Below are 27,615 nucleotides of genomic sequence, written 5' to 3' on the forward strand. Positions count from 1 at the left end.
TGGGCTCTATGGTCGTCCCTTGGTGACGACATCGATACCTTGGGTTGTTCACGCTTTCAGTGCCAGAGTTCCAAGTTCAATAAAATATTATATTGGCCTCTTCTTAAAATGTTTTCACGGTACTCGATTCCGAATAAAGTATGTGTAGCAATGTATCCTGTGTGTTGCACAGTAACGGCTATGACTAACTGTGGAGATCATAGTGTAAGTGGACCGTGTTATTTAGTGATTGTCTTAAATGTGGTCTTTTTAAAGACACCAACTCATTGCGGCTTTACACACAAAGTTGTAGATACACTCAAAATTAAGGACATTTCTGAAACAATGTCTATTTTTCATTAGACTACTGGGTGGTCTTCAGAATGCTTTTAGTTGCTGGTATTATTGGGGAGTGAAGAAATGTTAGGTACATGAAGCTTAACCTTTCTCTGATGTTTTTCTGTATTATTCAGGTCAGTCATCAGCTTGGCTGTGCAGCAGCAGGAAAGTCAACTTCTGATAAACTGACTGCCTCCTGGCTTCACAAAATCCTCTTTATTGTTACACAAAAGGCACCTTTAGCAAATCAGTTTCCCAATACCAAAACTTTTTATCTGGAATTGTTTGAAGAAATCATTTCCTAAGCAATTCTCAACCACATAAAACTTGCTGGTTTGCCAGGTAGTCAGGAGAGTTAAGTTATGCAAAAGGCTCTGAAATTCCTTTTATAGAGCAACTCAGATAACGGTCACTATTTACAAAAGGTTACTTTAGAGCCCAGGTGCTATATTACTCCAGAATTCTTGGCAGAAACAATGGGTCTGTCAATCATTCACTACACTCTGATAGTTCTCTAAATACAGTGCTGATGTGTTTTGTTTGTTTGTTTTTTAACAACTGTCTGGTCCAAAAGAAACTTGAGACCAATGGCTAATTGTAGTGCCTATTAGCATACCAACACTTGCTGGCCTTCAGACTTCCTCAATTTCACAACTACCTGTGCCTCTTCTCACCTCACTCCCTAAACTTCTTCAACTCATGGACCGCCCTGCCCTCCTCTGCCGTCCCCCACCCCACCCCAGCTTCTCTTTCCTATATAACCCAGCTATTTCAGCCTTGCCCCTTTCTCCTCTCCTGGCTAGGTCCAACCTGCTGGCTATATTTAGTCTACTATTTTCTCTCTATTCTCTGGACTCCTTCCGATGCCTCTGGCTGTACTCTCATATCTGAAAACAACAAACAAAAAACCTTCCCCTCAACTTTGGAGGGGGGTCTCTGGTGCCTAAACCCTCACTTTGTACAAGAACTTTTAGAGTTGCCTGAGAGATAAGTTTTTACCAAGGAAATGTTTTTACCTACCCCCAAAACTTCAGATTAATGAAAATATATAATAATAATAATGTCTAGTGCTGCTAGAGGATTAGATAGAATTAAACAGGGATTTGAAATTATATTAAGACTTTGATAGTTTTGTCAGTATTTTATGGTGTATCATTAGGAAAATTTATTGGGGTGTCCAAGCATGGTGGAGCATGCTTGTAATCCTAGACCTTGGGAGGCTGAGACAGGAGGATTTCAAGAAAAGGAGAAAATTTGCTAAAGGCTCCCTTTAGTAAAATCTGGACTGTTACTTGATTTGGCCTGTTACTCCCATGCACTGCTTCAGCGTCTGTACTTACTGTAGTTGCTATACCTTATGAATGCAGTAGCAGTGTGACAAAATGGTCTCTTAATTTGTGATTTCTTTTTCCAGTTCCCCCTTCCACCTCTGCAATAGTTCCTCTTTTATTTCCATGTCCCCCACATTCCTCATATGAGAGGAACTATGATACTTACCTTTATGAGACTGGTTTTCATTTAATATGATTTCCAGTTTCATCCATTTTCCTGTAAATTGCATAACTTTGTTTATAATTGAATAGTATTCCATGTGTAATTGTACTACATTTCTTTAATCACCCATTTGTTGTTGGACACCTAGGCTGTGTTGGACACCAGTGAATAGTGCCACAAGGAAAATGAATGTGTAAATATCTGTGTAGTAAGATGACTGATTCTTCTAGGCATTGTCCCAGAAGTGATATAGCTAGGTCATGTGGGAATTCTGTTTGTTTTTTTGAGGAACCTCCATACTGTTTATCATAGTGGCTCTATTTTACATTCCCCACATTTGTTGCTTCTTGTTTTTTTTGATACCCATTCTGACTGGGAAAATTTTCTCTTCTCTAGTAGCTAAAGATTTTCTACATTTTCCATATATATTTTGAACATTTTTTTTATATTTATGTGCATGAGTGTATTGCTTGCACCATGTACATGCAGTATCCATGGAGGCCAGAAGAGGGCATCAGATCTTCTGAGACTGGAGTTACAGACAATTATGAGCTACCACATGAATACTAGTAATCAAACCAAGGTCCTCTGTAAAAGGACTTAATGCTCTTACCTGCTGAACCAGCTCTTTAGCTCCCTATGCGTTTATTAACCATTTGAAAAGTTTGTGTTTAGTTCATTTGCCTACTTACTGTTTGTTGTTTTAATGTGTGTTTGTTTCACTTTATGTGTTCTGGATAACAGCCCCCTTGTCAGATTACTTACAGAGATTGGAGTCTTTTGACTCAGATGATTGTTTCCTTTGCTATGCAGCAGCTTTTTACTTTAAGCAATCCAATTTGTCTATTCTCACTATCATTTCATGATCTATTGGAATCCTATTCAGAAAGTTGTTGCCTGCTTCTGTATTTTCCTATAATCGTTTCAAGGATTCTGGTCTTAAGATTTAAGGCTTGTGGTTGATTATGAGCCGATTTTTATTTTTCTCCACATGTGTACCATGGCACACAGGCACAGATAAACATAAAAGAAAAAACTTAAAAAGAGTCAACATTTATATTTATATAGAACAGTGCTGACCCAAAGTTTATAAATGTGAGAAGTCATTTTAATGGACAACCTAAAGCAACTAGTGCATGTGCTTTGTTTGAGTGTGTGTACATACACACCCATACGTAATAGTTTTGATGTTTTGATTTGATTTGCTCTTTTGAGACAGTCTTTCCCTGTAGCCCACACTAGAAACAAACTTGACAATTACCCTGCCTTCTATCTCAAATGCTGAGATATAGTCATGTCCCAGTGGGCTTATCGTAAAGTGTGTATTTTCTTGTTACTGCTAGACCACTAGCCTCTGAATCATAAGCTAATGATTGTCAAGATACTTTGGTAGCTGTAAGTGGAGTTACCTGCATTCAGGGATGCTACTGAGGATTGAGGCAGAGAGTTGTTAAACTTTGTAGAGTGACTTAAGCTAAATCAGGTAAAATGTGTGGCTTACGTAACAGACAGTGATCAGCTTGACTTGTACTGGTGATCCATATTTGAGAGCTAAAAAATATAAATATAGGGAACCTTGAAAAAAGTTGTAAAATTAAATTTTTAGACTAACAAAAAAGACCTATAACAAATATAAATGACACAATCTAGCAAGATACATTAAAAAAAAATAACCATTCTTACATTGGGAAAAATGTTGTGCCTGATAGGACAGTGGACAAAGAGTCCAGAGATCCTGGTGATGGTCCCAGTCAAGGCAAGTATGAATTAACTGTAAGGAAAGAATTGATCTTAACCAGACCTGGAGCTACTTAGGAGGCTGAGGCAGAAGGGGACACAAATTCAATCTAATGAGACCTCAAAATAAGAAAATAAAGGTCTGATGATATAGCTCATATATATATACAAATGCTTGTTTAACACATACAAAGCTCTAGATTTGGTTCCCAGTATTAAAAAGGAAAACAATGCTCTTTTTTGTGGCACTTCCTAGGTGGTTGGCTGTGTCAAGATGAAGCTGAATATCTCCTTCCCAGTCACTGGTTGTCAGAAATTTGTTGAAGTGGATGAAGAACAAAAGATTAGTATGTTCTGTGAGAAGCACCTAGCCACAGAAGTAGCTGCTGATTCTCTGGGTAAAGAGTGGAAGGGTTATGTGGTCCGAATCAATGGTAGGAATGAAACAAGGTTTTCCCATAAAGGAAGATTTCCTGATCCACGGCAGAGCGCACCTGCTGTTAAATAAGAGCAAATTATAGACCAAAGAGAACTGGAGAGCAGTAAAATCTGTTTGCAGATATATCGTGGATGCCAATGGTTATTGTAAGAGAGAGAGAGAGAGAGAGAGAGAGAGAGAGAGAGAGAGAGAGAGAGAGAAAGATGTTCCTGGGTTGACAGATATACTGTGCCTTGTCAATTTACCCCTAAAAGGGCCAGCAGAATCTGAAAGCTTTCAGTCTCACTAAAGAAGCTGATGTCTGCCAATATGTTGTCAGAAAGCCCTTAAAGAAGCTAAAAGATTGTATTAGGGTTCTCTATAGTAACAGAATTTGCAGAATTAATCTTGGGGGATTTACTAGAATGACTTATAGGCTGTGGTCCAGCTAATCCAACAATGGCTGTCTGTAAATAAAAAGTTCATGTTCAGTCCATGAGCCTGGACATCTCAGCTGGTTGTCAGTATATGCTGCAATCCCAAAGAAGTAGACTTAAATGCCAGTCAAAGAATGCTTGTGAGGCAAGAGCAAACAGGCAAAGAACAAAAGCTTCCCTCTCCCATGTCCTTATATAGGCTTCCAGCAGAAGATGTGGCCCAAGTTAAGAGGTGGGTTTTCGCAGCCCTAAAGATCTAGACTAAAGGTATGTCTTTCTACCTCAAGGATCTGGATTAGAAGTGGATCTTCCCACTTCAAAGTAAGCAAAAATCTCTCACAGATATGCCATTCTATTTTTGGGCTTTAATAAATTCCAGATGTAGTCAAGTTGATAGTCAAGAATAGCCATCAAAGAAGCCCAGAACCAAAGCACCCACATGCCCTCCAATACAAACACCGAAACATTACTCTGAAGAGGGATTGTGGGCGGGTGGAATTTACTGTCTAAATATATGTCTTATCAGATCATGGTAGCCAATCACAGGAAAATTATAAAGGGGAAAAACAGCATGTATTAATTTTTCACTAATGATCTAATATTTCAAGTTGGAAGTAGTTTAAAATATAATGCTTGTAGAACAAACACTAGTCATATAAAGAAAAAATGTACTGAATATCATTTTATTGTAATAATTTGAATAAATTGATATTAGAAAAATTTTCATTGTCATTCTTATTTACATATATTCTTACACATTTATATGCATAACAATTACAGCCCGTTCTCACTCCCAACCTCACACATCTTTCTACCATTCCTGTCCATTCCCCTGCTCTCTACAAATCTCTAACATTCATGTCCATGTATTTTGTTTATAACCCATTGGGTTTAACCAGGGTCATCTTTGTGACCATGAACTTGGAGCTGTGGGCCTGATGGGTTCAGCAGTACACACACAACTGAAGACAATTAATTCCTCCTTTCCCAGAATCTATCTCTCTCCAGCAATTCAGTAGTAAAAGGTAAGACTTCATGAGTCCTTCCTCACTCCATGACTGTAGACAGGACTAGTCTTGTCTGAGCCCAGTGTAAGTAACCACTATAGTTATATCATCTAGAGAATTGTATTTCACAGCCCTCACCCCGTCTTCCAGCTCTTACATAATTCTCACCCCTTCTACAATTTTGCTGAGACTTAGAATGGGTGGTGTAAACATCTTGCTTAGGCCTAAGTCCACAACCATGACTTATTCTCAGCATTTTGGGTAGCCATGGGTCTCTGCATTCATTGTCATTCATTGTGAGGAGAGGGTTCTCTGATTAAGGCTGAGAGTAGCTTTTATCTATAGGTATAAACACATATTTAGAACGTAATTTAATGCTATATCAGTTTCCTTAAGTGACAATACTAAGTTCCTCCTCTGAGCCTGTGACCTCTACAGACCTGAGTCATTAGTGGGTTTTATAGTGCCAGGCATGGGTTGCTCCCTTCCCTTGTGAAGCAGGCCTCAAATACAATCAGAAGGCAGTTGGTTACCTAAACAACAGTCATTCCACCATTTCACAGGCAAGTAAAAGCCCTGCAGGTTGATTTTTTAGTTCATATAGTTCCCTGTGGTCCTCTCTCCACCCTGACCCCCCAGAGGCAAGCCCAGCTCTCACCTAGCACTTTGAAAGCTAGCTAGCAGGGAGGAGGTTTTCAATTCAGTTCCATATTGTGTTTTTCATATCTTGCAATCAAGATGTGTGATGTCTTCTGCAATATGATCTTGTGGGCAACCAAGAGGACTAACAGGAGCCTGTATTGTAACTCTCTTCAATATCTCTTTTGTGTTTTTTATTTGGGTTACAAGGTAGTGGTATTCCATATGGTTTCTTTATATTACCTTTGTCCCAGGTAATCCTTCCCACATCATCTCTGCAATCTGCTTCTCACCACCCTACCTGCTTAAACCTTAAACCACAATGTCCTCCTTTACTTTCCTTTTACCTTAGTTCAGATGCCTCTCTCCAGGTTTCCCTCCCAGCCAGAAGCCACTCAGCTCTTTATTTTAAGGAACAAGAGTAAAGAAACACAGGAAACCGAAGACAGCACAGCTGCCATAAAGAATTTTACTCTTAGCTTTTCTCTTCAGTCCTTCCAGTCTCCCACTGATCTCCAGCTGTGTAGCCTGTTTTAGTGGTCAGCTGACAGGAGCCAGGAGAGTGCAGCAGGGAGAGCCAGGCTCCTTGTATTGCTAGAATAGAGGTAGGGCAGAGACTGCTGTGGTTATAGTGCATCCTCTGCCATAGAAATGTTGCTGCTTATCTACCCAGGTGGTACTAATGATAATTATCTTATCCATTTGGTGTTGTCACAAAATACTATAGACTGGTTGGATTATAAACTTACATTTATTTCTTGAAGTTCTAAAGGCTAGAAATTTCAAGATTCAGTGTCTGGTTAGAGCATAGATTCATAGATGGGATCTGCTAATTGTCTTTACCATTGTAGAAGGGGGAAAGGCATCTTTTTGGGGTCACTGTAATATTGTCATAACTTAATATTGTCATAACCATATCCTGACCTCCTAATACTGGCATAGTGGCAATTAGGTTTTGACATAAGAATTTAGGAGAGACACGAGCATTCAGACCACAGCAAATGTTGTTTCTGGATAAAATGAGTTAAGGTACTTAACATATTTTGTTTTGGAGATAGGATCTCACATAGTCAGGCTGTCCTCCATCAAACTTGCTTTGTGGCCAAGGTTAACTTTGACCATCTGCCTCAACCTCTGGGTGCTGAGATTATAGGCATGCAACACCACACCCACCCACCACACTGGGATTCTTAGAATACTGTCCTTGTATTATTGTGCACTACTTGAACGTTGTAGGTTTTTCTTTAAGTTGGATTGTTTGTTTTTTGACTTGGAGTTTCTCTGTGTCATCCTGGCTGTCCTGAAACTCACTCTGTAGACCAGACTGGCCTTGAACTCAAGAGATCGGCCTGCCTCAGCTTCCCAAATTCTGGGATTAAAGGTGTGAACAGCTGGCTGTTAAATTGGGTTTTTAACCTTTTCATTCATATATTTTGGTGAGATGAACTCATCACACGGACTTAGGTAAATTTAAATTACACCTGAAAATAAGTAGTCCTGCCTTGTACTTTTGTCACATCCTTTCCTCTGTTTTTTTGGTAAATACTTCACTGTGGATCTCTAAAGGATAATCTAGTTGCAGTGCCATTATCATGATCACATCTTAGTTTTTCAAAAATCTGGTTTTATGGAGGAAAAGGGCTAGGAGACTTTTCTGGGTTAATGAAACTAAGAGATTTATAACTAAATGCAACACTTAAACTTGGTCTTCAGATGCAGAAGGAAATGGGCATGAATATATTGGAGAAGTTTTTAACACATATATGCTAAAAAAATAGCAGAGGCATTTTTCTGAGTAATAATGGTGCTTGAGTTAGGAGATGCATACTGATGTAGTTAGGATAGAATATAACAATGCAGCAGCTACCTTCAGATGTGTAGATATAGAGACAAGCACATAGGTAAGGCAGATATAACCTTTTGTTGGTGATTGTACTAGTGTACTATTTCAAGTTTTCTGGCATCTAAAATACTGTATAATAAAACATTGGAAAAAATTTTAGATTTATTTGAAATAAATACAAGTGCAAACAAAAAATTAAAACTCTTGTGTTAAAGACTGAATTTTTATGGTTTCTCCAATTCTATATGTTAATATCTTTGCCCCCAGCTTAAAAAATTATTCATTATTATATGTGTGTATGAAATCTACAGGTCATGTATGGAAGCCAGAGAACAACTTGTGGAGTAAATTGGTTCTCTTTGGACCTTAATGTGACTTGTAGGGATCAAACTCAGGTCTCCAGGGTTGAAGGGCAAATAAGAACCTTTACCCACTAAGCCATCTTGCCAGCCCCAATCTCCACTTTTTATGGTATTAGGAGCTGGCGCCTTCGGTAGTAATTAGAATTAGATGAGGGCATGTAAGTGGGGGTTAAATAATGTTCCAGGGGATAATCAAACTGCTTCCATGGAAAGCTGTTGGCATTTAAGTTGTATTATCTCCAGGGTACTAAGGCACACCGTCATCTTCTCACCTCTCAGTATACAAACGCATAACACTGATTTCTTTAATTATGCAGGGGACTTCATGTTTTAGAACGATAGTTACAGGGTAGGGCACTGAAAGTTTGGCACTGCAATTTTCTCTCTGACTGTCCTTGGAAACTTCCCAAACCTCTCCTTGTCTTAGTATCCTTTGTCTGTCAAATAGGGATGCTTGTCTCAGCCTGTAGTAGTAGTCTTTAGGAGATGAAATTGGCCAGTGAAATTAACTAGCCTCAAAGCTTGTAAAAACTTGTAACAACCATCCTCATTTCCTTTCTCAGGTAAATAAAAATCCTAGATTCAAACCTGTTTAAGGAAATGATGTCCACTAGGTGGCACCAGCCACATTAAATAAAATACCTTGGTGTCCTTGGGCAAAAAATTGGAAGTTATGAAGAAACAAAACTGCTGTAGTAATAATGTACAGCCAGGCGGTTGTGGCGCACACCTTTAATCCCAGCACTCGGGAGGCAGAGCCAGGCGGATCTCTGTGAGTTCAAGGCCAGCCTGGGGTACAGAGTGAGTTCCAGGAAAGGCGCAAAGCTACACAGAGAAACCCTGTCTCAGAAAACAAAACAACAATAATCAATGTACATATCTCAATGTAAGCATACCATGACCCCCAAACTAAGTGTGTAACACAAAGTACATAAAACATTGGACAGTCAAATGTGTTCCAAATTGTGATTCCAAGACTTTTTTTCTTATTGTTAATAGGATGTGATTTGGAGAAGTACCCTCTTGAAAACCAGTGGTTTTGTACAACCATTGTCTTCATAGACTATTGCTTTACACAGCCTGTCAATCACTCAATAACTATTGAGTATTTGCTGTGTGTTTGACACTGTTGTGGACACTGTGATAGAACTCTCGATAGATAAGGAGCTGCTCCAGATGAATAGACAGGTTGTAACCACAGAGTTGCCCAGCCTAGGACCAGGACTGGAGTGTGTGTGTCACAAAAGCACCCCCTATGCTGTTAACTAATATGTCAGCTAAGCTGTTTGTGTTTCAGTCTGAACTTTGCTAGCTCACTCAAATGTTATTTATTTATTTGTTTGTTTGTTTGTTTGTTTGTTTATTTGGGGGGGGGGGTTGAGACACATAATTAAAGAAATCAGTATTATATTTTTCTCTGTGTAAGCCCTGGCTGTCATGGAACTCACTCTGTAGACCAGGTTGGCCTCAAACCCAGAGATCTGCCTGCCTCTGAGATTAAAGGTGTGCACCACTGCTGCCATAGCTTCAAATGTTATTTTTATCATGGTGTCCACAACCCTTCTACCAACATACCATCTCAGAATTTCTGAAATGGTAACTCCACCCTGGGAGGAAGAGGACCACTCCTTATGCTCCCAACTTTCATCTTCTACCTACAATTAAGCTTTATAAGCTTCTTGGTACTGGCTTCCATTTTGGTTTGTTTTTGAGATAGTATCTCATCATGTAGCCCCCAGGCTAACCTTAAACTCATGATTCTCATGCCTTCACCTGCCTCATTTTGGGATTAAAGGTGTGTATCACACCCAGTTTGTAACTTGCTTTCTGGTGTGGTAAAATTGACAGAATACACACAACAATTAAACAATAACTTCAGATGGTTGCAAATTCTCTAAAGTGTTTAGAGCAAGGCATGTGCTTTAAAGCACCAGTGGGACAGGATGGAGAGAGCATCTATATGCTCTGGGCAAAGAATACCTTGTTGGGAAAATAAGACCTTGGAAATAAAGCCATGGTCTTTGCTAAACAGTTGGGAAAATTAGGTAAGAAAGAGTTAAATGCACAAGTGCTGAAGACTGTGGAATGGTGGAAGAACCAGTGATACCTGTATGCCCCAAATTTCATGACATGCTCATGGTTAGTTGGGAAAATGCCAGCCTTGTTTTAAAAGAGAAGAGATACTTCAGTACTAACAGGATTAATTCAGTTGAGACAGGAAAGGAGGACGACTTCTTACACAAATAGAGGGGTTTCTTTTGAGGGAGCTGAAACACATACCTTACAGTTCTTTCTCTTAGTTTCAATAGTTTTCTCTTGATTCCTTCAATCCATCTGAGTGTTTCTTCCATCTCCTTTCCAGACCACCCTTTAGGCTTGTCTGTGGGGCTTTGTCCATACTACCCTTCTAATCACCCACTGAATGTTTTCTCCTAACAATATTATTCCACATAGACCACTAGACTATACCCTCCTCTCCAACTCCAGATATTTTTTAATCTTTCAAATTCATATCTCTATTAGCATTTTTCTTTAGCTGCTTACTTGACACTTTGTATAAACACACCTTGAATAACACATCCAAAATTGTGACTTGGGGTTTTGAGCCTCCTGCCCCTTTATAACACAAAAACTGAAGCATGGGCCTCTATTGGGGTTAATCATAATCTCTACCTTGTTATTTGATACATAAAATATCATGGTTAACATTATTTATGCTCATTAAGATTCCTAGTTTCTCTTTTCCAGAACATTTGAACGAGTGCATTTATACATCCTTCACTTTAGCTCCATGTTGCACCTACCCCTTCATTCCCTCAATCAACTTCCCTTATTTCATACCAAAATGATCATGTGTTGAAATGTGGATATCTAAGATTAAAATAGCCTGGAATGCTGACGCATGACATGGAGGAAACTTGCCTCAACAGTCATTTGGACCTGTTTCAGCAAGGACAAAACACACACACACACACACACACACACACACACACACACACACACACACACACACCCGCCATGTGTGTGTGTGTTTACTGCTGTAACCTAAGCAAATCCATCCAGACTAATATAAATGCTATGTGATTTTATATATTTAGGAAAAATCTCTCTCAGCCCTTATTTCTGACTGTCTGGCCATCCATGTCTCCCTAAACAGAAATTCTGGAACTGCAGTGTCCCATGCCAACCATCTTCAATTTCAGTAATTATCATTGTGCTCAGTCAGAATCCCAAAACAAGGAGCAATTTATCTTAATTCCTCTTCTCCCTCAACATTAAGCCTGATCAGTAAGTTTTTCTAAATGTATCTCTCATACATCCTGAACCTCTGTAATAGCCTTCTTCCTTTTCCAACTTCCAGACTTGAGATAAATATGCCTTCCCATTCTACACAGTCAGAAGGTGATGAAGGATCTACCACAAGAATTCTATCCCCTGCTCTTACCCCTTGCCATCTTGTTTGTTCGTGTGAGAACTAAAATGATAAACCCTTTTGTAGCCTTTGAGGAAAATGCCTTGTACACAAAAATCTACATTTCTTAGAAGAACCTTGTAAAAATGTAAATCTGGGGTTGGGGATTTAGCTCAGTGGTAGAGTGCTTTCCTAGCAAGCATAAGGCCCTGGATTCGGTCCTCAGCTGGGGGGGGGGGGGTAGATTAAAAAAAAATGTAAATCTGGCTGGATGTGATCGCTCCAGCACTCCAGAGGCAGAGGCAATCAGATTGCTGAGTTCAAGGCCAGCCTGGTCTATAGAGTGAATTCCAGGACAGCCAAAGCTGCACAGAGAAACCCTGTCTCAGGGAAAACAACAACAAAAACCCTTGTATCTGTATTCAATCCATGTATATTTGTCAGTATTCCTTAAAATTGCAGTGTAACTAATCTCACAATATATACACTTTATTGGTTCCTGTAACTAATACAGAGATGATTTGAAGTGTATAGTACATCCATGTATAGTGGTGCACACCTGTAATTCCTGCGACCAGTCCTCTGTGATCTGCTTTTCTTGGTATGTTTGCCTCTCTCTCTTAGTCATTTCCCACATTAAACTGTTAATTTAATTAGAACAGAGAGTGTATCTGTTTTGTTTGCCATTCGCTGGATGCCTAGTCCCTAGTCTTGTGCCAATTATAAAATGAGTAGACAGTAAAGGTTTGATGAATAAGTGAATGAGGATCTGATGAAAAGTCTAGTGCCTGGGCTAAAGGCAGAAAAAGCTGATGAAACAAGAAGAAGGTAGCCTGGACTTCTTGAGCAAAATTGATCTCACATTTCTCCTTGGCCCAAGTTTCTTCACACCATGTGACTAGCTGTGTGGATACACCAGCCACCCAGTGTGCAGGAGAGCAGACATACCACACTCCCAGTGCTTTAATTCCTTGGGAGGAAGCAGAAACATAGAGCCCTCATTTACTAAAGCTTGTTATTTTGCCACAGACATTTAATAACTGGTTTAAACAAAAATATTAAGCAATCTCTTCTTTGTTTTAGAGACTAAATGTTCCCTTTTTATGAGCAAGTAAAACCACAAAAAGTCAGTAAAATGCAAGCTCTCACACATTAAAAGGAAAATGTAACTCTACAATCTCAAGTCAGTATCTATTCTCCCCTCCATGTTTTAAAATAGTACATTTTTCTTTTCTTGATGATAAAAATAAGACTTCATATTTTATATAATTTAATACTAAAATCTTGCAAGGATAAACTATGGAAACAATCCCATCAATAGAACTGGCTTTTATTTCTAAATCACAAAAGCTACTATGTCTCCTTTTATCTCTTACTCTCTTCTTGGGAACAGAAAAAAAAAAGGAAAACAAAAGCCTCATTCATCCCCACTTTAATTTCCTCTGAATCTATTTCTAGGTACCTAGGTCAGCTGATTGGATTAGCCAGGTAATATAACCCACCATTCTGCCTTTATCTCTTACCAGATGAGATTAAAATCTAAGCTCCTTAATTCAGTATGTGAATCCTTTCATTATCGGGTTCCTGTCCTGCTTCCAGCCTTTCTCACTGCTTCCTTCCCTGACTCAGTTGGGAGCTTACAGATAAAGGCCATGGACTCACAAATCTTGAATGGACAGACCTTTCCTACTCTAACAGAAACTTTGGAGTGCCACATGTTACCAGGGTGTTGAGATCCTCTCTCAGGTTTCCTAGTCTTGCTAGTAAAAGAATGTAAAAATTGACTAAGAAGAATGCTTGAGTATAATTTTATCAGTGTTTAAAATCCTCTGTAGATGGATTTTTCTTTGGATAACCAGCTTTAAAAAAAAAAAAAAGGCATGGAGACTTATTAATTATGAAAGCTTGGCCTATAGCTTAGGCTTGTTTCTAACTAGCTCTTATAACTTAAATAAACCTAGTTTTGTTAATCTACATTCTACCACATACATGGCTTTTTACCTTTCTTTCATTCTGTATGTCCAACCTCCTCCATGTCTTGTTGGCATCTCTTTTGTGCCTCAATTATTTCCTCCTACTTCCTCTGTCTAACCTAAAATCCTGTCTATACCTCCTGCCTAGCTATTGGCCATTCCGCTTTTTATTTTACCAATCACAGCAATATACCTTCACACGGTGTACAAATATCCCACAACAACCCATGGCCAGCAAGCTTAAATCTTAGCCTCTGTTCTGAGGAGGAAGATGAAGAAGAGTAAGAGAGAAAATCATGCAGTTTGAATTAAGCATATGTGTTCAGTAATGGAAGCCAAGCCATATGTTGGATGAGAAGCCACCTAATAAAAGAGTTTGGAGAGCTTCAGAGAAAGAGTAAGGAAGCCCACAGTATTAGAGAAAGCATGCTTAGGAAGAGGAAAAAGGAAAGGAAAAGTTACACTTTTCTGAGTAAGTACTTAGAAAAGCAGATATGCTTAACAGGGTTATATCTCCATAAGTGATTATACCAGGAAAAGTACATTATCTCAAAAAAAAAGTTCATTATGTAATTTAAAGGGTAATTATTCCTCCCAGGCTTTAGGTGAATCAATCTTTTCAAGGACTGGTCCCTTAATTCAGTGGTTGACTGGTCCAATTGGATTAACCTTTATGTTTGGGTTATCTTGGACTGTAGGAGCACTCTCCAACCCCCACACACAACTTCAGTTGACCTTTTGTGGTTTATATACACTAGCCTCAGAGCCATTTGCAATTAAGTGTGGCATTACATGCAAATAGCAGAGAGAGGGACAGGAGTAAGTGAACAAGACCTCAGATGATGATCCACCTCCTTCTATGTGGCAGCACCAACAATCAACACACCCAAATTTGGGGGTTGTTTCCAAGTGGTTAAGCTGTTCTGATGAGTATGAACAAAGGGAAAAGCTGAAGGCAGGGTAGAGGGAAGAAAACAGAAAGCAGAAAAGAATGCTGGCATAAAGTGATACCAGGAAAAGAAAACTCAAACTAGAAAACTGATCTCTCAGTCTACACACCATAGCATCTCCTGAGTTCTTAGCCTCCTTCCTTGGCCCTGTGTCTTCTTCCTGTAAGAGTCATATACCCTTTATTTTCTCCTTTTGCCTCTTTCCCATGCTAGAACATACGCCCCAGTACAGCAGGTTCTTTATTTTGTTCCTGTACAAATTTCAAGCACCAAGAAGAATGAGTGCCGACACACATTAGATTTTTCAGTAAGTATTTCTAGATGTCTGAGTTAAGTGACAATTAATGACATTTCCTAAGACTAACATGGATAGAGAATGGCAGTCTCCCAAGACAGCCAGTGTTTCCTGAACTTACAGGACTACAGTTAAGCTCTACTACAACTCAACTTCTTGCTTGCCTGGTTCTGCTTATTGGTTCTCCATCATTTCTCTGCATCAAGGCCATTTTCTCCATTTTGGTTATGTCAATTTTTTTTAACTATCTCTTTTGTTCCTCTGACTTTCTCCCCTAACTATATCTATTTCTGTTTCTTCCTTTCTTTCTAGACACATTGTCCATGTGGCTTGCTTGTGGGTAGAGTTTATATAATTAAACTACAAGGGCCCAGGGATTTCAATGTTTAAATGTTATTTGCATGATAAGTATGTCCTGTTCTTCCTGAAACCAGACACTTCATGTAGCTTGCTTGACACAGATGCAGAATAACTTTAATTTTATTGACTGTCATCTTGGAGACCTAAGTCTCCAATAGAGTACCTCAATATTTCTGAAACATGGACAAATACCTCACAGGAATGCCCATAACATAGCACTATTAGTAAAAACCAAAAATACAAACTGTACAAATAATCAAAACCAGTTGAATGGCTAAATACTTGAACAGTAGAACATTACATAACAGGAGAACCAGTAAATGGCTGCTGATGCAGAGACAGACGAATCCTCATAATTCTAACAATGAGGTAAGACAAATATGCAAATAAAGAAAAAAATGAAATAATAGTTATATTTATTGCAGTTCAAATAAAACAGGTTGTAGCAGGTATGGTGATACATATCCATAATCCTAGCACTCAAGAGAGTGAGATGGGAGAATTACAAGTTCAAGGACAGCCATGGCTACATAACCCAGGTCTCAAAACAACTACAAAACAGGTTTTAGAAATTAAGACAGCTGTCATTCTAGAGGCAATGGCTAAGAGTGAAAGTTTTCGGGGAGTGGGGTATGCATGTGTATTAATATAGATATGACTAACAGGAATGTGAAAATTCTCCAAGTAGTATTATAATTTATACAGTGTATCTGTGTATCTGTATATGTGTGTGTACACACACATACGGTACTAGGTTGAAAATTTTGCTTAGAATGATGAACGCTATTATACAAAATAATCTGGAAGTATTTGGGTGAGAAGAGGGAGAACTTACGGGACATTGTTTACCACACTGATGTTTACCACACCGACTACCACATGAAATCACATGCTTAAACATAGAAGTGGGATAAAGAGAACATCAAAATAACGATGGGAAGTGGCAAACCTGGAATGTTGGATTTAAAATATGTTTAATACCTCTTCTCAGAGAGGAAATAACTAAGTAGTATAAAAGGTAACATGGGGCCAGATTTGGTAACACACACCTGTTAAGCTCAGCACTGAGGAAGCTGAGGTTGGAATGTCACAAGCTTGAGACTGGCCAGGATAAAGCAAGACCCTGTCTTGGGGATGAAAACACCAAATCCAAAACAAAAGATAACTTTACATTTATTAAATAATACATTTCCAGATTTATATGTATTGGTTTTGTTTTTCATTTGCTATTGAATCTCATATATACTAGTGGAATCATCCTATAGGTTAGGAATATAACAGGACAACTTTAATTTCAAATTAAACACACTATACAGTATGCTTGTTATTCATAAAATGCATGAAAGAAAACAGTATTCCCAGAGTGTGCCGTGACATAATCTTTTATAGTCACCATGGACCCAAGTTTTTATAACACTAGCTTTATTATAACATGAACTTTGGTAGTTCCTTTAAAGAAAAAAAAAGCAGTATTTTACTCTTTTAAACAGAAGTATTCATCTATTTTCTGTAAGACTATTAATACATAGTCTTTAGAGATACTATTGTTCCCTTATAGGCAAGTGTCACAATGAGGATGAGATAGCAATATGATTCTGGTATGCCCTGGTTAGCTACAACCAGAATGCATGGTCAGCTGCCTTCATGGGGCAGCTATCATCTTCCTTCAGAAGTCGACACATGGCTTCTAACTGTATTTAAGAAGAAACCAGGAATAGAATAGAACATTATGCCTTTAGAATACCAAGGATATTTAGGAATTGCATACATCTGAGCCAGAGCACCCTATGGTTCTCAAGCAGAGCATCTCAGCTGAAGCTACATACTTATTTTTCTCTAGAAATGAAGTGCAGTTTTATTCCAGTATGAACTATGTAGTTAGTGCAGGAGACCAAAGACTATATATTACATGGATACCTAGAAATTGTTGGTACTTAGAAAACATCAAGTAAAAAAATTTAAAGAGTAAAAAATATTAGCGGGGCAGTGGTGGTGCACACCTGTAATCCCAGCACTCGGGAGGCAGAGGCAGGTGGATCTCTGTGAGTTTGAGGCTAGCCTAGTCTACAGAGCTAGTCCAGGACAGGCTTCAAAGCTACAGAGAAACCCTGTCTCGAAAAACAAACTATATATATATATATATATATATATATATATATATATATATATATATATTCTGGCTTAAAATGTGTATTTTTAATGCACATTTCCAATGTGTATATTCAAAACTATTTATTTTTATTTTTGTATTGACTCCATTTAGAATACTTTGTATTTAAAAGCTCAGTTTAAACATAGACTACTATAGATAATTTACTTTCTAGTTTTTTGGGGTTTGTTTGTTTTGTTTTGTTTTGTTTTTTGTTTTTTGTTTTTTGTTTTTTCAAGACAGGGTTCCTCTGTGTATCTTTGGAGCCTGTCCTGGAATTTGCTCTGTAGACCAGGCTGGCCTCAAGCTTAGAGATCTGCCTGCCAAGTGTTAGGACTAAAGGTGTGTGCCACCATCACTCTGCCTTAGATTGTTTATAAAGTAGTTAGAATTCAATTTATGACTGTTTTCTCTGAGTACTATTGAATAGTCAGATAAAAGCTTGTTCTCATCACTGCGGTCTTCTATTTAAAAAAAAAAAAAAAAAAAAGGTTTGGTCAAAATTGTCTTCCAGTTAAATTTTTTTAAAATGTGGTCTCACTATGCAGTGCAATAGACCATGAGCTCTTGCTCCTCTTGCCCCAGCCTCTCAAGGCCTAGGATTGTAGATTTGCACCATCATGCCTGGCTCTCATATCAGACCTTAAGTAGAAGAGAGCTTATCTGCCTTTATACAAGGAGCACTTATACACAAAAGATAAGCTAAAGCTGCATTTTAAAAATAGAGATTATAGGGAATAGAGAGATGGCTCAGTGGTTAAGAGCATTTGTTGCTCTTGGAGAGAACCTGGATTCAGTTCCCAGCACCTATATAGCAGCTCATAACCATCTATAACTCCACACCCAGGCTATCTGATACTCTTTTCTAACCTCTTGGGTACCAGGCACATACATGGTACACAGACACATGTATGAACAAGACACTCATACACAAAATAAATCTAAACAAAATTATGTCTCAGAGATTGGTTTTATTTTTTTAAGCTCATTAATGAGTGCGTTAGTAATTCTGTTTTACCTTTCTCATTATGATCAACACAACAAATGGATTTCAAGTTCAATCAGGGAATCATCTTTCTTTTTGATCAGTCCTTCCTGACTCACTTGCCCAGAAAGGCTGTGTTGGGTCAACACTTACTGCAACTTAACAGGGATAGAGCCTACCCTGTGGGCACAGACAGCAAACCTGTCTTGGTGTTAGCAGCACTGAGCACAGTCACCAGTTCCTGGACATTGCTGATTTTCAGGGATGATTCTCATGGTTTTGGATATTTTAAAGCTAAGCTGCTTATTTTCTACATTAAGACAGAAATGGCAAGTGTTTCTTGTGTAATACCTAAGAAGTTTAAAAATGTAAATTTTCTTTTTTTTTTTTTCCATCCAAGACAGGTTTTCTCTGTGTTAACAGTCCTGGCTGTCCTGGAACTCACTTTGTAGACCAGGCTGGCCTTGAACTCACTGAGATCCACCTGCTTCTGCCTCCCAAGTGCTGGGATTAAAGGTGTGCACCACCACGGCCCGGCTAAAAATGTAAATATTTCTAACATAGCAAAAATGTGAATATTTCTAACATAGCAGTAAAAGGATGGCTGTTTAAGTACAAAGAAATAATCAGTGCAGAGAATACTTGCAGAGAATGACCTAATGGCCAAGTCTGTCTAGGAGTCCTTGCTGACAGTGACCCCTGAACCCACTCTCAGGAAGCAAGTCTACGCATGGCCTGTGAAAGAAAAGGGGAAACAAAATATTGACCAACTTAGTTCTCTTTAGAGCTACGTTACCTTTTTTAAAAAATATGTTTTTCTAGCTTGCTTAATTTTTCCCAGATATGTATCATAAAAAAAAGAAGAGAAGACAATTTCAATTCTCATCATACTTGTAATTAGGTTTATGTAAAGCAGTGATTACTGTTCATTGGACACTAAGTACAAAACCCTACTCTTCATATGCCGCCTTCAATTTTCACCACTCCGTGTATTAACATGCAGATACTGAAATGAAAGAGGGTTGTGTTGGCTGAACAGCCAGTAAGAACCAGATTCAGGAGTCACTCAACAGGTCTGTCTGGTTTCAAATCCCAACTGCTACAATGCTTCATAACCTTAGAAGCCATGGCTGAACAATCATTTTATGTGGAAATTAGTAACAATCTATTCCACAGTGTGGTACTCACTCAAGTTCCTTTATTTATTTCTTTATTCATTCATTCATTTATTTCTTGGGGATAAGATTTCTACCGCAGGTCGGCATCAAGCCCCAGAGGTAGCTTCAGATACACTTCAACTTCTGATCTTCCTTGCCCTACCCCCAAAGTGTTGGGATTACAGGTGTCCATTTATTTTGTGCTGGGAATCAAACCCAGGACCTCAAAGAGTCATAAATTACCAAATCTGGAAAACTCTTGGTTTAATAATGACTTTCATAGGCTTATTAAGCTGGGGGGCCAAGACATTAGGCTTGTGATTTTCATTCTAACATTACTTTCTTCCATGAAATTCTCTGCCTAATTTTATTACAGGGGCTTGAATGTTACCTAGTGCTTTTCATCAGGACCTGGAAAGTCATCATAGTTTGCTTAGCATACTTGAAGTAAGTATGTGAGAATACAGTCAAAACCAAAACTGTTAATAAATTGGATCCAAAATGTAATCTAACAGAACTGAATGTGATCTTGCATTTGAGACAGAAACCAATTGCCTAAGTATGAATGGAGAACCCAGGTCTATCATAGTTTGTGTGAAAATGCACCTGTCTTTATTTGACTCCTGTTAAATAGAGCCCAAGATTGTAATGTAGCTATAATAAAAACAGACATATGTTCTTTAAATATCTTGATGAGCTCAAAATGGTTGTGGTTGCATGGTTCCCATGGCACCCTAACTACTTGTGGGCCCCCTTGTTGGCCAGCAAAATATTGATAGATGCTTATCTGTGATGACTGATGGAAGGAATTGGAAAAAGCTGCCCAGGAGGCTGGTGGAAACAGAGGTGCTATCAATGAGTGATGGCCTGGCCCAAGAGAAGGCCTGTGTTGCTAGGGAAAGCATTGCTGGTAGTTATTACAGAAAGGCCAAGCTCACTTTCATAGGCACAATTAACAGGGATTTCTATCCATGGAAACTTCCCTTGAGAAGTCACTGATTACCAGTGTCTGGAAATTTTCACAGAGAATCTAAATTAAGTGAATCAGCTTGGTGTAGGCAGGATTTCTGCATGGGTTTCTAAGAAAACTTTCAATTTAAAATTCTTTTAATTCTCAGCCTTTTGGCTAAGATCAAGTGTAAAGTTATCTTATTTTTATTTATATCCTTTGGTAATTTCATGATAAAAAATATTTGATCTTCCTTTGTTGCTCTTATTTTGCTTAGAAGTAAAACCCTAAAGTTTACTTGGATTCTTCAAGTTCAGTCAACTGTCCTAGAAATAGTCAAAGGAAATGTGTAAGCCATCATTAGTCAGGTGAAAACTGACTGTGGCTCTAAGTTAGAAATCCTTCGTCCCCTTTCCCTACCCCATAGCCTTAGGTCTCTAGGAAGAAGTGTGCTTTGAGTTCAATATAAAATCAGAACTCGCCTCTGGCGACTAGTTACTGGTCATCTCTCTGTGCCTGAAATTCAAGTTCCCCAAGTCTTTGTCATCCTTGAGGGAATTTCCTCTTTCCATTTCTCCTCCTATAAAGCTATACCTTTCAGGATGTTTTTGGATTTTCCCTGGATGGCTCTTAAATGATTCACTGCTTGTTCACTCCATTTATTCAATATTAAATCCAATTATTTTCTACATAAAATAATGACCATACCTCATCCTGAACATCAAGTTCTTCCTCATTCTTCTCTGCTTCCATCAGTTCAAGAGGATCTTTACAGTCTTGAATGAGGGTGATCTTGACAAAGAACATACACATAACATCAAATATAGCACATACCAATGAAATGATTTGAAGTTTCGCTGATACTGTCATCTGTAATATATGGATTTCAGAATCTTCTAATTTTGTGCTCCTTCATATTTCTCATCTTAGGAGTTTCCCTCTACCATTTTTTTTAAACATTCAAACTGGTCCAGTTTTCTCCTGTGTAAACTCCTTTAACAGCTTTCTTCTCTACCTCTTAACAAGACACCCCCAACCAGCAGTCAATAGTGTTTGTCTTTTGACAGCTAAGCTAAGAACACTTAATACAGCTTTGAGCACAGTTTGATTGTACCACAGTGGGCTGGTGACTCAGGACAATATAGGATCCCAACCTGAATTTAGTGGAATTTAATTTTATTGGAGGAGGAGTTGACTGTTTGGGACATTTCTGCTTTTCAGGGATAATGTATAATTTAATCCTTTCCATGGAGGATATCATGTAGCCAGAAGGTTTCTCCAGTTCCTTCCAGCCCTGAGGTCCTGAAGCCGCTTATAAAATAATCACTCAGATGTTTAATATTATTTACAAACTGTATGGTCTATTGGCTCAGGCTTCTCACTAGCTAGCTCTTATAACTGAACTCAACCCATAACTATTAATCTATGAACCACCATGTGTTCCGTGGCTTTACCTGTGTCCCATTACATGTTGCTCCTTGGGCAGCTGACTTGTGTTTCCTCTGCCTCTGCCTTTCTTCTTCCTGTTTCTCTCTTGGATTTCCTGCCTAGCTATAACCTGACTTGCTATAGGTCAGAGCAGCTTATTTATTAACCAGTGGAAACAACATATATTTACAGTTTACAGAAAGACATCCCCCAACACAATACAACTTGCATTTTTCTTGTTCATTGAAAAGGAAATTTCTCAAGTAATACCAAGTGTATACCAAAGCTAAAATGTCATCCTATAGTACTAGTTTTCTACTTTTTATCTCACAAATAGCCCAGTGCTCTTTATTGATGTGAACGTCAGTTAGAAGGCCAAGTTCCTGTACAAACGATCTTAATATGATGGAATGGTAGCTGCAGATTGTGGCTGTGCTAGGATAAATCTTGTAATAAATCTCTGCATCTAAATATCTGAGCAAGTGACTTTCTGAAGGAAAGGAAACCACTGGGTGAGGATGGATCAAGTTTCACGCTGGACCCTGTGGAGACAGGCAAGTTTCCCAATCTCACTGGAGCCAGAAATGCTCTGCCCACTTTGCAAGCAATCATTTATACTCTAGCTAACATAGACTGAAAGTGAAAATCTAGGCCAGCCACTCACAGCACCTCACTGACTGAATCAGTCTAGTCTGATATAGTGAGTGCACTCATTCAACTTTATCACATTTGTGGCCTAAGATTTTACATCAGAATGGGTGCTAACAAATCGCAGAACTACTTTCCTGTTGAGAAGGAACTTGGTGCCATGGTTTTGTTTTACTTTTGATGTGTGATCTCAAAAAACTATATGAGCCAGCTTTGTTTTTAATCTAGGGTTAGATTTTAAAAAAAAAAAAAAAAAAAAGATTTATTTATTGGTGTTCTGTTTGCTTATATCCCTGCAGGCCAGAAGAGGGCACCAGATCTCATAACAGATGGTTGTGAGCCACCATGTGGTTGCTGGGAATGGAACTCAGGACCTCTGGAAGAGTAGCTAGTGCTCCCAACCTCTGAACTACTCTGCAGTCTGGGTTATAAATTTTTAAGTTGGATAGGAACCAAAGGTGTTGCATTTTAGATTAGCATCTCACATGTAGCTTTCCTTTTTTAAGGAAAAAAGTTTTATTTATTTTATGTATATGAGTGTTTTGTCTACATGTACGTATGTGTGCCAAGTGTGTGCCTGGTACCCACAAAGGCCAGAAGAGGGTATCAGATCCCCTTTGACTGGAGTTACAGAGGGTTGTAAGCCACGATGGAGGTGCTAGAAACTGAATCTGGATCCTCTGGAGGAGTATCCAGTGCTCGCGCTCTCTCTCTCTCTCTCTCTCTCTCTCTCTCTCTCTCTCTCTCTCTTTAGGCCACAAATGTGATAAAGTTGAATGAGTGCACTAACTATATATATATCAGACTAGACTGATTCAGTCAGTGAGGTGCTGTGAGTGGCTGGCCTAGTTTTTCACTTTCAGTCTATGTTAGCTAGAGTATAAATAGTTGCTTGCAAAGGGTTTCTCTGTGTAGCTTTGCACTGGCATGTGCCACCACCGCCCGGCAAAGATTCATTTATCTATCTATCTATCTATCTATCTATCTATTTATTTATTTATTATGTCCACAGCATGTATGAATGCAAGCCATAACCTCTGAGCTATCTCTCCAGCCCTCTGTATCCAGTGCTCTTAACCACCGAGCCATCTCTCCAGCCCCTAGCTTTTCTTTTTAGTAGGTATGGACACCTGTGTCTTTGACATGGACACTTTCAATAGCTTGGGCTGCTCTTTTCACCAGGAACATTGGCAGAACATCCTCTGTACTGACAGCTTAAAAGAATAATGTAATAGTTTCTGAGTTAGTTTTACTCCAAACACCAACTTCTAATCTGTAATAAAAGATCTGCTTATCTTAGCCTTAGGAAACATTGTAAGTAATACAATATGATTATGTTAAAAGGATAATTGTTTTTCATGTGTTAATGGTAATTTTTTGACTGCATTGTTTGATCTCTTGGTATTTAGCTTTTTAGTTCTTTGTACATTCTGCATATTAATCCTCTGCCATGTGTATAGCTGGCAAAGATTTTTCTCCCTCTCCTTTGGGTGCCTCTTTACTCAGTTAACTCTTTGTTGTATAAAACCTTTTCAATTAAATGACTTTTAAAAAAAAAGATTTATTTATTTATTGTGTATACAGTATACAGTGTCCTGTCTGCACGTATCCCTGCAGGCCAGAAGAGGGCACCAGATCTCATTACAGATGGTTTTGAGCAACCATGTGGTTGCTGGGAATTGAACTCAGGACCTTTGAAGAGCAGCCAGTGTCCTTAACCTCTCAGCCATCGCTCCAGCCCTGTGTTAATGGTAATTTAAATGGAAGATTTCCCCATAGGCTCATGTATTTGGACATTTAGTCCCTAGTAGGAAGCACTGTTTGGGGAGGTTATGGAACATTTAGGTGGTGGAGTCTTGCTAGAGAAAGAATGTCACTTGGGGCAGGCTTTGGTATTTCATAGCCTTGCCCCACTTCCTGCCCTTTCTGTGTGTGGATAAAATGTGACCAGCCAGCTTCCAGCTCCTGCCTCTGTATCATGCCTTCCCTGCCATTGTGGGCCCTCTGGAACCATGAACTAAAGTAAACTCTTAATTGTGGTGTTTTTATCACAGCAACAGAAAAGAACTTGCTACAGTATCTAAAATTCACTGTGAAAGGGTCATAAGAAATGAAGTTCTCATTCACACCTACAGTAGACCCAGGCAAGAAGTCCAAGCAGGTTTGCCTCTTCTCACTTGAAAGGAGAATTGACAAAATAAGACTTCTAGGAAATGATAATGTTTCCCATTTTGTGAGAGAAAATTAACCTGGATTTGTTTATGGCTTTAATTTTTTGTGGTGGGGGGCTGTACTTGCCCATGAGGATACATGTGTAAGTCAGATGTTACTATCAGTGTATTTTCCTTTGTTGCTCTCTGTCTCATTTTTTTTTTTTTTTTTTTGAGATAAACTTGGAGCCATCATGGCTATATTGGCTGGCAGAGAGCCCTGGAATTCACCTATTTCCACACCCAAACAGTGGGGTCACAGGCACATATCACTGATGTTTGCTTTGTTTTTGTCTTATCTATGTGGGTGCTGTGGAGCTGTCTCAGATCCTTACAGTTGCACAGTGATCAAGCCTTCAGTCTTCCAAACTCATTTTTTTGTTCTTTGTTTGTTTTCCAAAGATCACTTATGAATTGAATCTTAACTTCATAAATTAAGGATTCCACATTAGTATAATATATACTACATTTATGCACATGCATCACAGAAAATCCAAGATTCAGTGCTGTCTTCTAAAAAAGCATTACAGCGAATGCCACATTTGTCAGTGAATGTGCACACTGCAGAACTCTTAAGTCTTGGGCACCAACCTTCCTAGAAACTACTTTAGTCTTCCATTCTTTCCAGCAGTAAGTGGTTTTATCCCTACTTCACCGAGGAGAAACTGGCTCTTAGAAGTTCAACAGATGGCCTAAAAGCCAGAGGTTAGCCTGGCTTTCAGACTAGAGTTGGGTGAAATGTTTACCGTCTCTAGAAGAGAATCCTGGCCCTCCCTGGATTTAACCTGGTTCTTCAGATAGAGTATAGCATCATGAACCGTCAGAAAGAATCTGTCCTTTCCAATGTTGTCATCAAAGAACCCACACTGCTCCATCTTTACTAGCACATCGTCTGCAAAGGAAAAAGAATGTTTAGTTGCTATAAAAAGGATTTTTGTAACATCAAATGATATCAGTGGTTTTTTTTTTTTAATTTGGTAGCACCTTTTCATTATTTCCTCATTTCTAAACTGTGACCCTGCTCTAACACAGCTGTCTTTCTTTACCAGCAGCACACAGCATGTGCAGCCCCAGTTGCTTGCAGTCTGTCTTGGTGACCCTTTTGCCAAGCCAACGTTCCCATCCCCCAGTTGCTGTGAACCTGGCTGCTGGTTCACAACTGTGCCCTTTTCAGATAATTTCTCTGGCCACTGGGGAGCTCTCACACACACACCTGGCCTGCATCCACTGCCTGACAGATGAAGGTATAAAGTGGGGCCTGCACAACCCCTGACTACAGCCACTGTGTAGTCAGACTTCTGACATCAGGGCTTGACCAGCCTCATCTCCTGCCCTGCCCCTCTTCCCTCATGCCCTCAACCAATTGCGCGTAAATCCCCATCTCAGGCTCCCTCAGAGAACTCATCCCAATTACCAATACCCTCCTCTACTTATAGACAAGTCACAGAGACTTATACCCTTGGCATTTCTCCTGATCCAAGAGATCTTCATTGTCTCACTTCTGCTCTCCCTAGAAACAATGTCCCCATAGTCACTAACACCACTGTCAGGAAACAAGATTCAATACTTTGCTGGCTCTATGGCACAAATGGGAAGAAATCTCTTTCAAAGCTCAAAAATGCACTAAGCTACTGTAATAGGTACAAAGTTATTTGTGGTGATGAAAAGTTTTGGAAATAACACATGATTATTTAATATTGTGGTTAACTGCATATTTAAAGGTTACCACGATGATATTTTCTTAGACATTCTGTACTACAATACAAAATTGTTTTCTTTAATTTTGTTTGATTTTTTTAGAAGGCCTTCAGACATCATATATTCACATTCCAAGGGAGATGTGTGGCAAGTTTGATATATGTGCACATAGGCATTTACCTTGAAGCAAAGCAAAGTACACATTCACATCAATTCTCTGAAATTCTTTGACAATCTAAAAATAGAAAAGAATTCAATCATATTTAAACATTTAATCAGGAGGAATGTCAACATTTTTATGGTTAATCAAGACTTTCAGGAGAGTTTATTACTGGAAAACCGTAGATATTTTCAGCCTGACATAATGCTGTAGATAAAGATGTATGTGATGGGCTGGGCGGTGGTGGCGCACGTGTTTAATCCCATCACTTCAATCCCAGCCAGGTGGAACTGTGTGAGTTTGAGACCAGCCTGGTCTACAGAGTGAGGTCCAGGACAGGCACCAAAACTATACAGAGAAACCCTGTCTCAAAAAAAAAACCAGAAAAAAAAATTAAGATCTTAAAATACAGCACACCAAGTAAGGTAGCTTGTGCTAGTAATGCTATCACTCAAAAGGCTGAAGCAAGGGGCTTTTAATTCAAGGGTTACATAGCAAGACCTGTTTTTAAGTGTGTGATAGCCAGCAATTCATAACACAGAAGTACTCAATAAATATTTGTAGAAGGAAAGAAACAATAAAGTAGTTAGGCTCCCAAATAGTTCTTGCTCATTGTAACAAAAAGTATAAGACTTACCAAAAAGTAAAATCTCACTAAACATCCTGGTCTTTGTTTTAAATGTACCAATGTCAATTATCTTGATTTCACTTTTGTACTATAGTTTTTTGTTTTTGTTTTTGTTTTTTTTTAGACCATATAACTATTGGGAGAAATTAGGAAGGATGCACATAGAATTTCTCTAATATCACTCAAAACTAAATGTGAATTTACAATGACCATTAAAAGTTTGATTTTTTTAAAAAAATCGAGACCCTAGGCCTGTGAGCAGTAGTAATTGTCACTAGCTATTCAATTGTGGAACATATTCTGGCATTAGGACTCTATAAAACCATTAAACCAAGGGGCCAGTATAATCTATACACCA

At 38.7% G+C, this 27,615-nt stretch overlaps 2 protein-coding genes across 3 annotated transcripts in view; one reads left to right on the forward strand and one right to left on the reverse strand.

Moving 5' to 3' along the window:
- The window catches only part of LOC118595502 (40S ribosomal protein S6-like), a 101,766-nt gene that overhangs the window by 1,190 nt on the left and 72,961 nt on the right, over positions 1-27,615 (forward strand). The window contains exon 2 of one of the 2 annotated variants that reach the window (XM_036206128.1): positions 3,806-5,059. The exons of the other annotated variant lie outside the window; for it this stretch is intronic. Coding sequence (XP_036062021.1) covers positions 3,806-4,057 — 252 coding nt within the window. The 3' untranslated portion in view covers positions 4,058-5,059. Of the gene's footprint in view, positions 1-3,805; positions 5,060-27,615 lie in introns of those variants that run through there. 2 annotated transcript variants of the gene reach the window in all.
- Slc26a4 (solute carrier family 26 member 4) overlaps positions 18,919-27,615 on the reverse strand; it is a 55,365-nt gene continuing 46,668 nt past the window's right edge. Inside the window, exons 17-20 of the mRNA XM_036206122.1 lie at positions 26,650-26,704; positions 25,518-25,663; positions 21,194-21,277; positions 18,919-19,114 (exon numbers count right to left, since the gene is read on the reverse strand). Of these exons, the coding sequence (XP_036062015.1) occupies positions 19,091-19,114; positions 21,194-21,277; positions 25,518-25,663; positions 26,650-26,704 (309 nt within the window). The 3' untranslated portion in view covers positions 18,919-19,090. The remainder of the gene's footprint in view (positions 19,115-21,193; positions 21,278-25,517; positions 25,664-26,649; positions 26,705-27,615) is intronic.

The sequence above is a fragment of the Onychomys torridus genome, chromosome 14 (assembly GCF_903995425.1).
Source record: "Onychomys torridus chromosome 14, mOncTor1.1, whole genome shotgun sequence".
Lineage (NCBI taxonomy): Eukaryota > Metazoa > Chordata > Mammalia > Rodentia > Cricetidae > Onychomys > Onychomys torridus.